General features: G+C 40.6%; 1 protein-coding gene across 2 annotated transcripts in view; it reads left to right on the forward strand.

The window, feature by feature from the left end:
• smurf1 (SMAD specific E3 ubiquitin protein ligase 1) overlaps positions 1–13,890 on the forward strand; it is a 63,515-nt gene extending 49,625 nt beyond the window's left edge. Inside the window, exons 16-18 of one of the 2 annotated variants that reach the window (XM_028454444.1) lie at positions 2,613–2,814; positions 4,830–4,914; positions 12,602–13,890. In XM_028454444.1, coding sequence (XP_028310245.1) covers positions 2,613–2,814; positions 4,830–4,914; positions 12,602–12,701 — 387 coding nt within the window. In that variant the 3' untranslated portion in view covers positions 12,702–13,890. The remainder of the gene's footprint in view (positions 1–2,612; positions 2,815–4,829; positions 4,915–12,601) is intronic. The other variant, XM_028454445.1, reaches the window with a different exon arrangement.
• The last annotated feature ends 3,895 nt before the right edge of the window (positions 13,891–17,785 follow it).

Consider the following 17,785-nt stretch of genomic DNA (forward strand, 5'->3'; position numbering starts at 1 on the left):
GAAGTTAATTAACTCAGGCTTTCCATACAAGCTGTTATATTGTTTGTCAACGTAGGTGTTTCAAATTAAAAGAGCGCTTTATCATTTTCATGGATTTCAATGACATTTACAAGCGTTGGGAAAACTCCATGTTCCGTGATTTCTAGACAGCCCCAAAAATAATGATATCATGGCCCAGTCCACCTCCTTCATTCACAGACGACGCGCTTTTGGTTGATTTACGCGAGGTGGGCGAATAGGGAGCATGGACAGAGAGAGTATGCTCAGGAGAGGCGTGTAACTGCAGGCGCGTAAAAAAGCGCTTAAGTCCAGACCTGAGAATAGAGACCAAAATGTGCACAGAAATGCACAGAATGTGTGTTTGGGTTATTTAATTATATTGTAATTAAAGGTATAATCTGATGCAATGTATTTAGCCTTGTTTTACACCATATCTGATAGCGTTAAAAGGTAAATGATACATCAGTGACAGTGATGTTGATAGGTTTACAATGTAGTGAGTCCTGGGACCCACAGGTGGTGATTTGAGTGGGTCTCTGGGAAATTCAATGGGTCCTCAATAAAAAAAACTATTTCTTTCTATTTCTTATATTATTCTATTTCTTAAATTGTAGTGTTAAACTCTCTTAATGGTGGTATGATATGGCTATAATTAGCAGATATATTCATGTATGTTTAAAATGTATCTGAAATTAAACAAATACAATTTCAAATCTGAAAAGTTTATTGCACAACAACTGTCACAGTAACAGGTTATATTTCACTTTTGTAGCAACATAAAAAAAACACCAAAATGACTAAAATTCAAATGAAAACAAAATGGTGTCTGTACAAAAATAATCAATAAAAGTGCTGATTTAAACACAAACAAAATATTCTCATCATCATGACAGAGTCAAAAAATAAATTGTCACCAAAATAAAACCTTCTTGTCTGAACATCAACTAAATCAAATGAACTGAATCAATCACTATGAAACTTATAGCACAAAATCTTAACTAACACAATGTAAAGTCTGTTGGGAAAAATAAAATGATCAGATATGTTTGTGGTGTATTGTTAGCAGCTAGTTAACTGGCTGATTGTTGTTGTAGCGACTAAACTAGTATGTACTCAAGGTGATCATGTCTGCGCTGAGTTAATGCGTAAAGGGGTCCGCGGGGTATTTTGCTAGTTACTGTGATTTAAAACAGAAGTTGATATTCACAATGTGTCGTTTTCCATGGGAAAAATGAGGTGCGTCCCTGGGATGCACGGATAGTGGATTTACTGCGCCTGTTAAGATTTTTTTGCGTCAGGGATGCAGGACGCGTACCTAGCAACATCTCTGAGTGAATAGACTAGCATTGTACTCAGACAGCAGCTTTTTAGTTTCACAACAAACAAACAAAAATGAAGCTCCAACTCCAGTTTTGGCTGCAAGGCAAGGCAAATTTATTTGTATAGCGCATTTCATACTCAAGGCAACTCAATGTGCTTTACATGATAAAACATTCAATTGTTTAAAATCAATAAGAACATTTAAAATCATCAGTAAAATCAATTAAAATCATCAGTAAAATTAATTAAAATCATCAGTAAAATAACATGACATCATCATCATGACCATAAATCTCTCTCAATCATATACAGTAGAGAAAAAAAGTTCCTTTAACTGTGATTTAAAAATGTTCACATGTGATGCTGACTTCAGCTGTGCTGCAGTTTGTTCCACTTCTTTGCAGCATAACAACTAAACACAGCATCACCATGGTTACTGTGAGCTCTGGGCTCCACTATCTGACCTGTGTCCATAGATCTCAGAGACCTGCTGGGTTCATACCTGACTAACATCTCACTGATGTATTCTGGACCAAACCATTCACACATTTATAACCAGCAGCAGAACTTTACAGTCTCCTCTGAGGCTGACTGTAGTTTCCTCAGCTTTGTTCATTTAATCACTGCCAGATGTTGCAGCTGTGCTGCAGTACATCCTGTCCGAGCAGTTACAATCTGTGTTAAAAGATTACATGTTAACACTAACAGGTGACCCCAGCTGAAAAGTATGAAATGTCAACTGCAGAATCGCACATGACTGCAGTTTAAAGATCAGTTAGTTTGTAATCACATTTCAACTTTTTTCAACCTATTATTCAGCTATTGCTAGGTTAATACTATTGCTAGGTTAGTGCTAATGATAGGCGAATGCTAGTGCTAATGCTAACACTAGGTTAATGTTAATGCCAATGCTAGCCTAATGTTAATGCTAGGTTAATGTTAGGTTAATGTCATTGCTCGCTTAGCGTTAATGCTAGGCTAATGCCAATGTTAGGCTAATGATGTTAGGGTAATGCTAAGCTAATGCCAATGTTTATGTTGATGCTAATGATAAGACTAAGCTAATGCAGTTTGATGTGATGTAGCACCTACATCGTCACTTGCTTTTTCTTCAGGTAATGCAAATATTCTAGTTATATTTGTTTTGATGAAAGATTTTCATTAATTTTCCGAATCAACTTCACTTTAGCGTATTTTTAGTTTGTATTGTTTAATATCTATTATATGTGTTGTCATGGATTTCTTAACTGCTCTAAATCCTGATTATTTAGCGTGTGTGTGTTCATCTCCAGTTAATCATTGGCGGACTGGGAAAGATCGACCTGGCAGACTGGAAGATAAACACGCGTCTGAAACACTGCACGAGTGAGAGCAATGTGGTGCGGTGGTTCTGGCAGGCGGTGGAAGGCTTCAGTGAGGAGAGGAGAGGACGCCTCCTGCAGTTTGTTACAGGATCCACCAGAGTCCCTCTGCAGGGGTTCAAAGCACTGCAGGGTGGGTCATGCACTGACACACACACACAAAACATTACATTTTTTAGAAACTTTTCATAAATGAGCCATGACATTATGACCACCTTTCTGATAAAGCATAGACATCTAGAGATGTGCTGTGGTCAGGATTGGGGTCAATTATAATTGTAATTGATAATTCATGACAATTATGGTGTAAGTAAGGTTCGAAGTCCCAGAATAGGACATAGGAACCTATTGTTTTTTATTTCATTATTATTTACAGCCTGTCTTTGATAGCTAATTTGATAGCATGCCCAAAGTCTCACCAAACTTTGCACACACCTCAGGCCTGGTGAAAAATTTGATAATTTGCCGCAATGCAAAAAATGCGATAGAACCGCATGATCGACAGGTTTGACCGATTCATATGAAATTGCCCACATTTATTATTGACCCTAGTATGAGCAAAAAGTTACATTATGACCCTGCCCAAAATCAAACCAGAAGTCAACCATCTTGGGTCAAAGGTCAAAAATGGCGTTTTGCCCTGGAAACGTCATTTGCGCGAACTAGTCTGAGGGGCTTCATACGATTTGCTTCAAACATGGCCAGAACACTTAGGACCCACTGAAGATCATCAAAGGAATTTGTGTATTTCAAACGGTTTGGTTGTGGCACCACCACAAAGTTGCACTGCTAATTTTTGTTAGCGAGCCACAATTTCAAAATTCCCATAACCCTGACACACAAAATTCAATCAGGCTCAATATCATTGCTATTGCTAGGCTAATGCAAGGCTATTGCTAGGTTAATGCTAATTCTGCATTAATGATAATTGTAGGTTCATGCTAATACTAGTTAATGTTAAGGCTAGCTACTGTTAATGCTAGGAAAATGCTATTGTTTGGTTAAAGCTAATGCTAGGCCAATGCTAATGTAAGGTTTTTGTAAATGCTAAGCTAATGTTACTGTTAGCCCAATGCTAATGCTCAGCTAATGCTATTGCTAGGTTATTGTTATTGTTAGGCTAATTCCAATGATAGGCTAATGCTAATGTTAGGTCAATGCTAATGCTAGGTTAATGCTATTGCTGAGTTAATGTTAGGCTAATGCTAAAGCATTTGAATGAAATATCTCAGCTGATTTTCCACCATTTTGCACCAAATTCACTCAGATCAAACCCAAATCCCCAACATTGGGATACGTGACCTTGGGTTACCGGCCCTGGCCACTTCTTTGGACCCTTACATTCTCAATTCCTAAAGTTCAATTACATTTAATCACAATTACTGAGCCTTTAATAAACAACCTAATAAAAGTTAATCATCCTCTTGTGTTAGCTTTCTGTTAGCATCTCTAATGATAACGGGTCCTAAATCAGCTGTAAAATACACTAAAAACAAATATCTATCATCTAATTTCTTTCCTTTTAGTTACCTTGTTAGGCTTCCTAATCTATGAAAATATAGGTTTTATTATTTTTGATGTGGGTATCTGAGCCTATTTTGTGTCTGTATATCACAAGATTTCAATTTCTTTTTAAATGGTAAAATGTGGGGAAAGCTTGATCTGACATTTTTTAATAATTGTTAACTACAACTGGAACATGGTTCCTCAGTTTTGCGTTAAATTATAATAGACATTTTTTATAGAATTTTCATGACAATTACAAAGTCAATTATAAACTCAATTCCAATTCAATTACGGTTACGACAGCAACAGATTTTTAAAATTACAATTACGCCATAATTGCAATTCATTAGCAATTACGCAATTACAATTATAATTTACCCCAACCCTGCATCCAAGTATTTTTCACATACTCAATCTTTCCATACTATCTAATGTGTAACTTATTTTGATGTCAAGCTTAGTATGAGTAGTATCAATGTTAGTATGACATTTACAGCATGGCCTTGGTGTTGTGGGTAACTGGTGTATATTATAGTAAATACATTGTCTGTCACTAATCATCTACAGTAGGGGGAGGGACATGTCTCTGTGTGAGCTGTTAACCAGCATAGAGCGGTGATAACTAGAATGTATGTGTGTAAGGTTCTACAGGTTCAGCAGGACCACGCCTCTTCACTATCCACTTGATAGACGCCAACACAGACAACCTGCCCAAGGCCCACACATGGTGAGAGCTTCTTGTTTTTTTTATCAAATTTTATTGACAAATGACAAGTTTACAAATCAGTAATACAACATAAAGGGAACACAAAGAACAGTTAGGTAAACATCACTCGTAAGAATACAGGCATCACAGTAAATATCACTTGGAGGTACAGGAAACAGTTGTTCATACAGAAGCAGAGATCTTTCACCTTTTTTGTTTTTCAACCACTTTAAAGTATTCATATAATAACTAAACTCATTTAGGAAAAGATACACATCTGGAAGGGTGTTTGCTATTAATATTGAGACCAATTATGAAAGTTATTGATTTATTTTTGTTATTAAAGATAGAAATAACGTCTTTTGTTGTGTTGTAAACATAATCCTTAACGGCATTCCAGAAAAATAATGTAAATTGGCAGTGGTAAAATAAACGTCAAATCCTTTCAGGTTCATTTAAACAAAATGTGCATTTATCGCGGTTATCGGTATATTTGGAAATTAGCATGTTACAGGGATAAATGTTATGTAAAATTTTGAACTGTACTTCCCTGATTTTATTACATATACATAATTGAAAGGAGCGTAATAACCAAGCTTTATTCCATTTTGTATTTTCAAAATGTGAGTTCCAAATTGTTCTACCTCTGGGTGTACTTTTACTGTGAAAAAGGATTTCTTTTCTTACATGTTTATTATTACTCTTTTTAGTAGCTATCTTTACACCACAACATTAAACAAAGGAGCTTTGGTTTGCATATTTGATATTTTAGATGACCTTTTAACCTCTTGAACCCCAACAGACCCGCAGGTGGGGGCAGCTCCAGCTTCCGTGACTCTCACGCGTCTAAATGTTGTAAAGAATGAATTAAATAACATTCTATACCTCTCTGTAAACCTAAGAAACTCAGCTCCAACTGTATATAACCCACATTCACAACTAAAGACCACAGCACACACACCAGGCCATTATGTTCAAAGAGAGAAAAGTCGACAACTCTGCAAATTCTGCCTTTTTCCACAAGAGCCTACGTGAAACTACAGGCTGAGCTGAATCCACTGATATACAGGTTGAGTATGTTACGTACCAAAACAACACAAAAATCAGAAAATACACTGTGGAGAAAGTCAGCAATGATGACAAATTGTGTCTTTCCTTTGTTGTTTATCAAAAGTTTCTCCAATGTGCATAAAACTCCATATTTTGATAAATCCAAACCATGTGGTCAGACAGATACCACCATTACACACATCTGGGCATTTCTCAGCCAAGAAATCATCCAATGAGCGCTTAGTGCTTGTGTGTGAAATGTCCGGCCCCTCCTTTACCCCGCTCTGATTGGCAGGGCTAAAGCCCGTCCCCATAGTATTTGGTATCACTAATTTCTACAGGCTCTCAGCTTTACACCGCTGTGTCAAACAATCTGATTGGTCAAAGCGTTGCTGAAACACAGCCCTACGTAAAGCCACCAAAGAGTGGAATAAAAACCAGCATTGGGCATGGCACCTAGTGGTCAAACATATGATTAATAATCAATTTGACTGACATATTACAGTTACAAGCTTTTTTCCAAACTTGTGGAAAACTTTGGCACAGTTATGGCAAAGTGGGCTTCAGCCTGAACATTTTTATACAAAAACATGTGTATCTTTGGCCTAATATTTATTATTATCATTAGACTTGCTGCAGTTGATATCCATATATCAGTTCAATTATTTGTGTTTTACAGACTGTTAATGAGAATTGGCTTTGTATTTGATGTAAGAAAACTAGTCAGTATCATTAGCCTCACCCAGTGCAGCACATCTCCTTGGCTGTTGTTGATTGTGACCTGTGGAATGTTGGTCCACTCCTCTTCAATGGCTGTGCGAAGTTGCTGGATATTGGCAGGAACTGGAACACGCTGTCGTATACGCCGATCCAGAGCATCCCACATAGTGGTGCAATGGATCAAAAAACTCACGGTTCGGATCGTATCATGGTTCTGAGTCACGGATTGGATCATTTTTCTGATCAGCAGAAAAAAAAAGAAAAAGACTCTGCTCTCCTTTTATTTTGTAGAACACTTAGTGCTACATTATTCTGCTCATTAAATACAAACAACGTTTAACTTGAAGTGTCAATCCAATGCTTAAATAAATATTTGTATATAAAAACAAATAAAAGTGCAATATGAGACATGACACCTTCATCCTTTAAACAGGTAAGTGTGCGTGCGTGCGTGTGTGTGTGTGTCACGCAATCACACGCAGATTACAACCAGGAGCCCAAACCACACATGCTCGGGTACGCTTGCTCTCAGTGACGCGCGCACACACACACGGACGTTGCAAACGGAACAGCCTTTATAGGGGCATTACTAATGCACAATTTATTTTAAAAGGTTTTTGTTGTTTTTTTCGTCAACCAATACGCGGACCACGTACGTGCCTAACCGTGAAGAGAGATCCGTGCGGATCAATGATGATCCATTGCACCACTAATCCCAAACATGCTCAATGGGTGACACATACGGCGAGTATGCTGACCAATCAAGAATTGGGATGTTTTCAGCTTTCAGGAATTGTGTACAGATCCTTGCAACATGGGGCCATGCATTATCATGATGCAACATGGGGCCGTGCATTATCATGATGCAACGTGGAGCCGTGCATTATCATGATGCAACGTGGGGCCATGCATTATCATGATGCAACATGGGGCCGTGCATTATCATGATGCAACGTGGAGCCGTGCATTATCATGATGCAACGTGGGGCCATGCATTATCATGATGCAACATGGGGCCGTGCATTATCATGATGCAACGTGGAGCCGTGCATTATCATGATGCAACGTGGGGCCGTGCATTATCATGATGCAACGTGGGGCCGTGCATTATCATGATGCAACGTGGGGCCGTGCATTATCATGATGCAACATGGGGTGATGGTCGTGGATGAATGGCACAACAATGGGCCTCAGGATCTCATCACCGTATCTCTGTGTATTCAAAATGCCATCAATAAAATGCACCTGTGTTTGTTGTCCATAACATACGCCTGCCCAGACCATAACCCCGCCGCCACCATGAGCCATAACATTGACATCAGCAAACCGCTCACTCATGACGCCACACACACTGTCTGCCATTTGCTCTGAACAGTTAAAACCGGGATTTATCCTTGAAGAGATCACCTCTCCTACGTGTCAGACGCCATCAAATGTGAGCATTTACCCACTCAAGTCAGTTCCGACGATGAACTGCAGTCAGGTCGAGACCCCGATGAGGATGACGTGCATGCAGATGAGCTTCCCTGAGACGATTTCTGACAGTTTGTTTAGAAATTCTTTGGTTATGCAAACTGATTGTTGCAGCAGCTGTCCGGGTGGCTGGTGTTAGACGATCATTGAGGTGAACATGCTGGATATGAAGGTCCTGGGCTGGTGTTGTTCCATGTGGTCTGCGGTTGTGAGGCCGGTTGGATGCACTGCCAAATTCTCTGAAACGCCTTTGACGGCTTATGGTATAGAAATGAACATTCAATTCACGGGCAACAGCAATTCACGGCCATGCTTTCATACATTTTATTTCCTCCGTTTTTCCTCCAGATCTCGAGATAATGAGACTTTGTTTTCCCGTGATAACGAGTTAATTTAATTTGTTTTCCCGAGATAACGGGATAATTTTCTCGACATAATGAAACAATAGTGCAGTATAATAAATCATTGCAGGAAACATCACTCAATGTTATGGCACGTTCACACCAAACACATCGAAAGTGTCAAAAGCACCAGGTGTACATACACAATATATGGTATATGTGCTCCTAGGAGCGCCGAGAGGTCCTGCGGCGCGTCCCACGGCTCCTGTGCGGCTTTTTGTAGTTTTTGAGATTTCAAGCTTTTGATGTGCGTCCTGCGCCTCCAACGCGGCCGATGCTAGAGTTGGGATTCTTAAAGTTTTGGGGCATATTGCAGCGCGTCGACCAATCAGTAGCTTTTCCCAACCGTGACAAATTCAGAATGATGAAAAAAAAAACACAAACAGTAGGCGGAGACAGATGCAGCGCCTGTAGTTGGTGTCCTTGTAGGAGATGCGAGGGCCGCATCTCCTACAGCAGGTCGTCAGACTTGGCACAGGAGAGACGGAAATAGCTCTGAAAGCAACTCTCGTCCAAGCACAACTCTGGTGAATCAGGAAACGGCACCGAGGCGCCCCTTCGACGGCGTTGTCTTTATTAAATAAAGCCAAGTCACTCTCTGGATAATGTAGAGCTGATGAACGGGAGTCGGAGGGGGCGTGTTCAGCAAGGAGCTCCAAACTTTATTCTCCATTCAACCACACGTCTATAGTTCTCTGACATCACAGTGCACACACTGAGTCACACCAAATACATCTGACTGGAAACACAACGAGGTTTCCCACCACTTTACAGTCACTGGGTGAATTATCAACGTAGCTTATCACCACAATATCATCCATTGTAACCACCGGCAACAGAGAAGCCCCTCCCCTCAACACGCTCAATGCGCTCTCTTCCCAACTTGTTTGGAGGCACGTCCAGAGCATCTTCAACGCTGGTGATAAGCGTCTGATTCAATGAGCACAAGCGTCCAACTAGGGGCGTGAGGCACCATTTTGACGTCCAAAACGCATTTGGTGTGAACGCAGCTTAACAATGTCAGAGAAGCAGGAGCATGTAGATCACAGCATCAGGTATCTTTTTAATCAAGGACTGACACCATTATGCCTTCCTGTTACAGATAGTATACACACTAGTGTTCAGCTGTTACTGTGTTTAGCTTTATGTGCACAGTGTGCAGCAGGGGTGAAAGAAAGAAGGTAAATAATAGTAAATGAGCATTTAACGACAACCTAATTCTAAATAAACACAGCCACAAAAACTAAGTTAGCGCGCTAACATACCTCTGACGAAGTGGTCGCTACAGGCATCAGCAGACTCTGCTCCTCCCGACCACAGACGTAGGTTTAAAATCCATTTTTTATGGCGTTGTTCTGTGAGCTTTTTACATTTTTCCCCTGTGTGAATGACAATCTTCAGTACTCTATGAAATTTCTTCTCCTTTTCTAGGTTCAAACAATTGGAGCAGCCGTAAACTCCACAAAATATGAGTGTTTTGATTATTTCAGACGACAGTGTCTGAGGCTTCCTGCCCTCCATCTGAATTTAGCGCTCTCGCTTTGTCGCGATGTAGCAATGTGAGTGACGTCACGTGAATAAATTCAATTCAATTCAACTTTATTTGTATAGTGTAATTTACAACAGTCATCTCAGTGCGCTTATCAAAATATAAAATTCATAATAAGAAAGAAAAAACCCAACAAGATCCACATGAACAAACATTTAGCGACAGTGGGAAGAAACAACTCCCTTTTAACAGGTAGAAATCTCCAGGTTCAGAGGTGGCAGCCATCTGCGTGGACTGGTTGGGGTTAGTGGACAGAAGGACCAGCAGAACAGGAAATAGAGATAGAACATCAGAGTGTTCCAGACTAGTTGAGCCGTGAACCACAGATCAGGAACTGCCATCATCAGCTTCGGTTATGTTATGATTCAGTCCTGTTTATGCAAACTGTAAATCATAACCAGCTACAACAGAATTTGAATTTCTTCCCGTTTATTGAACCAAAAAATGTGACCATGTACAGATGAGCCCACGTCCGCTCTAGCGATTAGAATCTAACAGCGACTCCAAGGACTCTAAAACGCAACCGTTTACGGACGAGCCCATGTCCGCTCTCGTGGTTAAGTTAATACTATTATACGGTATACACTTCAGCATATAAGTAGTATAGTAGCGCGTCACCGCTGACAGAGTTAAAACAGAGTTTTTGGTCATGTTTTTTAACATATATATTGATAAAGTTTAGTGTTTACTTACTGCTGAATGAGACATGAGACAACGTAGTTTCTACACCAGGGGTCACCAACGCGGTGCCCGCGGGCACCAGGTCGCCCGTAAGGACCAGATGAGTCGCCCGCTGGCCTGTTCTAAAAATAGCTCAAATAGCAGCACTTACCAGTGAGCTTTTATATATATAGATTTATTTATTTAGCTATTCTTGTTTAAATCACACTTACATGTAACTTAGAAATGACAATACATATATATAAACACTTAAAATGTAAAGTGTTTTTTGTGTTTAATACATACTTGCCAACCCTCCCGATTTTCTCCTGATTTCTGCCCAACATTGTCCGGGCGGACCATCCTTCACTGAGCGTCGTTTCCAGCCGGACAATAATAACGATTACACCGCATAAGAAGAGGAAGAAGACTCTTCTTCCTCTTCTTATGCGTGTAATTATATTATTGTAATAATAATAGTGTTGTAATAATAATAACGATTACACCGCATAAGAAGAGGAAGAAGATTCTTCTTCCTCTTCTTATGCGTGTAATTATATTATTGTAATAATAATATTGTTGTAATAATAATAACGATTACACCGCATAAGAAGAGGTGTAATCGTTATTATTGTCCGGCCGGAAACGACGCTCAGTGAAGGATGGTCCGCCCGGACAATGTCAGTGAGGAAATCAAATCCAACCATGTGTAGGGAAGTGTTTCTGTTATGGTTATAGCCGTTGTTGTATTGGCTATGTTTAATTTTCCTTTTGTTGATTATTTTTATTTCAAGCATACATTGCATAGATTGATGGATAATTTATGCAATGTTTGCCTTTTTTGTTTAATTTTACGTTATTTATTTTATTTATTCTACTACTACCACCATTTACCATTTGCACTGGTACTGTGGAATTTGTTCTTTACTTTATATGTGTTTTTCAAATAAAAGAACACTGAAATTGAATTATTTATTTTCTCTTTAAAAAGCAAACTACCAATGCCAGGCTTCCCACTAACTGACAAAGAAACCGATAACAGATTTGGTGTCCAGTCCAAAGTGTGACATGATTTATTGAAAAATTTGAGAGTTGACTTTTGTATTTTACATGAGTTATTATTTGTACAAACATGGTGCAAAGTAATTCATGATTTGTTAAAAAATGCTAGTGGCTAGCTAGTTAAAATGGGATATTGTGATTTCACAAGACTGTCTTAGAAGTGATCATTTGAAAATGTTCAATTTGAAAAATGTGCACTTAGAGAAAATATAAAAATGAAGTGTTGCATATTGATATTTATCTGTTTCTATATATATTTATTGTGAGAAATCATTGAGATGATCAGTGTTTCCACAAAGATAAATATTAATTATTAATAATAACATAGAGTTAAAGGTAAATTGAGCAATTTATTAAGTGTGTATCAAACTGGTAGCCCTTCGCATTAATCAGTACCCAAGAAGTAGCTCTTGGTTTCAAAAAGGTTGGTGACCCCTGTTCTACACAATACAAGTGATGAGCTGAGCTCCTCTTCTGCAGTAGCTGTGCACATGCATGAACACATGACCCTTTAGGGCTTCTGTACCATGTAGGTCATGTAGAAGTTTAGAAAAACATTATTTGTTATGGGTGTGATTTTTGGCGAAAAGTAGCCGGGGCTTAAGTGGTTAAAAAGCCCAATTGTGCCTAAAGGGAGAGCCTTTAAAATTGAATTAAACTCCTTATATGTTGCAGGAAAGGATTTAGTAATAAGAAAAAATAAATAAACTTCTAGGAGCTGAGCTTCTATTTCACAGTGTGTGTGGGTCTGATGTCATATCTGAGGTCACTAATCTATGCTCTCCTCCTCCAGTTTCAACAGGATAGACATCCCTCCCTACGAGTCCTACGAGAAACTGTATGAGAAGCTGCTAACAGCTGTGGAGGAGACCTGTGGCTTTGCTGTGGAGTGACCGTCTGCAGCTAGAACCAACCCAGCGTACGCAAAGCTATAGAAGATTTAATGCACACACAAACCATACGTTACTTTTACAAAGAACAACGAACCCAGTCTCTCGGCATCACAGGAGGAAGAAGCACACAGCGGGAGGAGCGGAGAGCAGTTTTAAAGGTTTTTCCAAATATTTTGAAGAAGCAATTTTTAACGTTGAGTTTTAAAACGAGCTACGATGTCGTTGCTGAGAATGTCTCCACCAACACGACCAACTCGACTCCAAAAGCCTCTGAAACAGAATCACCCGCGAGCCTTCGAACAGAGACGCCGGAATCAGGCGCTAATGGATTGAATAGTATTCATGTGTTCATGTTAAACCACTGTGTCGGGGTGTGTGTGTGTGTGTGTGTGTGTGTGTGTGTGTAAGTTAAACACAATCAAAGGAGCCTGTTCTTGTCTGTTCTCTAACTTTGTGTCTCTTCTGTTTGTATCTGTGACCACTCTGATGTTTAATTATTTATTACTGACCAAGCTGCTACGTGCTCCACTGGGAGACCACACTAATACTTCCCCCCTACCCCCCTCCCCACCTCACGTGTAAAGTTTTTTTTTTTTTTTTTACTTAGTTCCATTTTAACCATTTATTGTGGAGAACTTGTGTGATCAGTGGATGCTTTTAATGCCATGTTACATAATGGAGTCGGTCCTCATTTAGAAATCCAACTTTAACTGTATTTATTGAGGGCTCCAAGGGTCTGTTTTCACCATGATCCACAGGAATGAACAGCCAGCATCACATCACGTCACCAGGAACTCTTTGGTTCACACGTCTTCACATTTCATCCCTCACTCATTGTCCTTTTTAAAGAAACGCGGTTGTTTCAAACCTTTCTTTCATCCGTGACCAGAATGTGAGAACATTAACCAGTCCCTGTCCTGCAGACCACCATGAATGATGCTCTGTGTCGTCCTTTTTGCTCCATCGAGGTGAAATGAACACATTTAAAGGAGACGCATGGAGAGAGAGAGAGGAAAGGCAAACGGTTTAGATCTGCCGTAGATTGAAGACTGTTATGCAGTATCATTTCAATCTGCATTTTCTAGTTCACTGTGTATTGGATGCAAAAGTATTGTAACTTACTATGTACTAAACGTATGAAAATACGATGTAAATAAGATTATATTAAAAGAAATTAAATTGAACATAATTTCCTTGAATTTTGTGTTTTGTTGTCCCTTCAAGATGATTTAAAATGGGCCTGAATAAGAGAATAAGGGACCGTTGGTGGTTTGACTCATATTTTATGCCTCATCATTAAGACATAAAATTACATTGTGTTCAATTACACCTTAACCCTAACTTTAATTCAACCAATGATCACATTTTTCACTTTTTAATGGACCTTGTTTATATAAAAGTATAGCCTGTTTTTGAGTGAAAAAAATTTAATTTTTATTATTTATTTATTTTTAATTTGCACCTGTTGTTGAAGGTCATCACTACAAGAAGTACAATCTTTTTAAGACATGCATGTTTTGTTATTGCAATTTAATAAATGAATGTATTTCATTGCATAAATGTGACCATCACCAGCCCTCCCTAAGGAAGGGTAAGAAATACTTTATTAAAGGGAGAATATAAAAAGGGAGAGTAGTGTTACATGTGGGGGTGGGGGGAGGGGAAGGAAGCAGGGAGGAGAGATTCAAGGTAGAAAATGGAAGGGTGGGGAAGAGTTGATTTTTTTAGAGTGAGATGTGAAGTTGTAGTTGTGCATATTGTGGTTTATTTAAGAAGCCGTGACCACTAGGGTTGGGTAGGCAGGGTGTTCCAAGTCAAGACCACCAATGACAATTTCATATGTTTTTGCTGCGAAGTGTTAATTCAATTCAACTTTATTTGTATAGGGCAATTTACAACAAAGTCATCTCAATGTGCTTATCAAAATATAAAATTCAGATCAACATGAACAAGTATTTATCATCTAACAAAATCAACATCATAAACACCATTAAATAAACATAAACAATTATTTAATATAGCCTCCATACTCTCCCAACAACATATATCTCATGACACGGCAGCACATCTGTTGTTTGTGTTGGAAACACAGAAACATGGAGAAAATGACAACAACAACAACTCAGAACAGCCTCAGTGAGGAGCATCCACAAAGTCAATCCTTCCTTTCACTGTAGAAAACATGAACAATTTTCTGACCTTGCCTTTTGTGGCAGGTGGAACCACAGGGTAGCTCACTTTCCCCATGGGCGGTGCTATAAAAGGGAAGTGGTCACCAGTCAGGTAGTGCCAGTTTCCCTTGGATTGCCAGTGTGTTCTGTGCACACACTGGATGTGTTGAGGCCAGAAGTACTGTGGTAAAATGCTGTTTTCTGTATTCATTTTAAATGTTTCTATGTTGGTTTTAAATACATGTGTTCGACAGGCCTTAAACCTGCTGCCCTCATTGAGGAGGAGAGGCTGTTGCTGTGAGGGTCTCTTATGGGGGTCTGAGGACCTGTTAAAAGTGGGAACTGAGCGTGTGGATTCGACGTCGCAGGTACATTGTTTTAATCAGGTTTTAGCATTTGTATATTAAAAGTTATATTGCAGTGTGTGCTCGTTATTTTTTTCTTTTGCAGTTAAAACCACTGCCTGCTGTCCTTTCTTTAGTTTCATATGTGTTGTTTAGTCTGCCCTGTGGGTCTGCATACATTGCACAGTTTGTTTGTTTGTTTGTTTGTTTGTTTGTTTGGGTCACTTCCCTACTAATGTACTCATATATTAACCTGATCATCCTCCCTGTGGTGTCTGTGTTTAGTGATTTGCTGTGGCTTTTAAAGATTGCTGTGACCATTCAGGGTGTCTTGCGGGTTTGTCTGCCCTAATGGTGTTGATTCAGGGTCTTGAGTTTTTACGGCTGGTTCAGTTTTGAGGAAAACAGTACGAGGAAACTCATTGATTTACTTGTCTTTGAAATACATTTTGTAACCTTCCTATTTCATGACTGTGATTTATCCTTTGCTAGTGTAACACTTTGCTGAAGGTCTGCTAGCTCAGGTGTTGGTCTCCATCTTTTAAAAGCTTTAAAAGTTTCTCAATCATCTCTAGCGCTGTCATCCTGACTGTAGTGTTATCCCGCCCACTAGCTAGAGAATGTAGCAGCAGCAGTCACATGATATCAATTCACTAATGCACTGTGAACTTACGTATAGCATTTAGCATAGCACGGTTACGTCCAAAGGCAGCGTAGAAAACTGCTTTTTTACATAAATGGTTGTCATCTTGGGGAACTGACTGCGCATACGTAAACACATAAAAACGCGCTATGGGAACAGAGGCAGAGCAGCCGTGTGCTTTTGAGAAGGGGTGTGGCCTCCTCTTGCCTTACTGCGGTTAGGAAATAGCAATGTTTAGCAATTTGGGCTATGAAAAGCACAAAATGCTGACACTTTCAATTTCATAGGTACTGTAGACTATTGGAAATTGAAAAATAAATAATTTATAAATGTATTATAATTAAAACAAATAATCCATCCATCCATCCGTCTTCTTCCGCTTGATCCTGGGCCGGGTCGCAGAGGCAGCAGTCTCAGCAGAGATGCCCAGACCTCCCGATCCACGTACACCTCCTCCATCCGTTCTGGGGGGACCCCGAGGCGACACTAGGCCAGCTCAGAGACGTAGTCCCTCCAGCGTGTCCTGGGCCTTCCACGAGGCCTCTTCCCAATAGGACATGCCTGAAACACCTCCCGAGGGAGGCGACCAGGAGGCATCCGAAACAGATGCCTGAGCCACCTCAGCTGGCTCCTTTCGACGTGAAGGAGCAACGACTCTACTCCGAGCTCCTCCCGGGTGACTGAGCTTCTCACCCTATCTCGAAGGGTGCGCCCAGCCACCCTGCAAAGGAAACTCATTTCGGCCGCCTGTATCCGCGATCTTGTCCTTTCGGTCATTACCCAAATCTCATGACCATAGGTGAGGGTAGGAACGCAGATCGATTGGTAAATTGAGAGCTCTCTTTAAGAAGGGGGATCGGAGGGTGTGCTCCAACTACAAAGGGATCACACTCCTCAGCCTCCCCGGCAAGGTCTACTCCAGGGTGCTGGAGAGGAGGATCCGGCCGTTAGTGGAACCTCGGATTCAGGAGGAACAATGCGGTTTTCGTCCCGGTTGTGGCACACTGGACCAGCTCTATACCCTTCATCGGGTGCTCGAGGGTTTGTGGGAGTTCGCCCAACCAGTCCACATGTGCTTTGTGGATCTGGAGAAGGCATTCGACCGTGTCCCGCGTGGTGCCCTGTGGGGAGTGCTGCGGGAGTATGGGGTCCGGGGCCCTTTGCTAAGGGCTGTCCGTTCCCTGTATGACTGCAGCAGGAGCCTGTTTCGCATTGCCGGCAGTAAGTCAGACCTGTTCCCAGTGCATGTTGGTCTCCACCAGGGCTGCCCTTTGTCACCGGTTCTGTTCATTACTTTTATGGACAGAATTTCTAGGTGCAGCCAGGGACCGGAGGGGTCCGATTTGGGAACCTCAGGATTTCATTTCTGCTGTTTGCAGATGATGTTGTTCTGTTGCCTTCCTCAAATCATGACCTTCAGCGTGCACTGGGGCGGTTTGCAGCCGAGTGTGAAGCGGCCGGGATGAGGATCAGCACCTCCAAATCTGAGGCTATGGTTCTCCACCAGAAAAAGGTGGTTTCCCCTCTATGGGTCGGTGGAGAGTCCTTACCTCAAGTGGAGGAGTTTAAGTATCTCAAGGTCTTGTTCACGAGTGAGGGTAAAACAAATAATCAAAATATCAATTTGCCCTTGGGTAGGCACTGCCTACCTTGCCGACCCTGACTGTACGTCACTGTATTCAAGCCATTCTGGTGATAAGTGTGAAGCTTACAGTATAATGGTGGTGGCTGTGGGCAGCAGGAAGGAGTGAGTGGTAATACCTGGAACAGGTATTTGGATCACAGTGTCTAAAGTTAAGCCCAGTACCAGTTTTATCCCACAGTCTAAGGCATGCCATCTACTACAAACCCAAGTGCTGCCTTGAGCCTGAAGATGTAGTCAGGCCAGCAGAGAGAGTGGCAGCCAGGGAGCCCCAGGCCACCCCC

The sequence above is a fragment of the Gouania willdenowi genome, chromosome 8 (genome assembly GCF_900634775.1).
Source record: "Gouania willdenowi chromosome 8, fGouWil2.1, whole genome shotgun sequence".
In the NCBI taxonomy this organism is placed as follows: Eukaryota; Metazoa; Chordata; class Actinopteri; order Blenniiformes; family Gobiesocidae; genus Gouania; species Gouania willdenowi.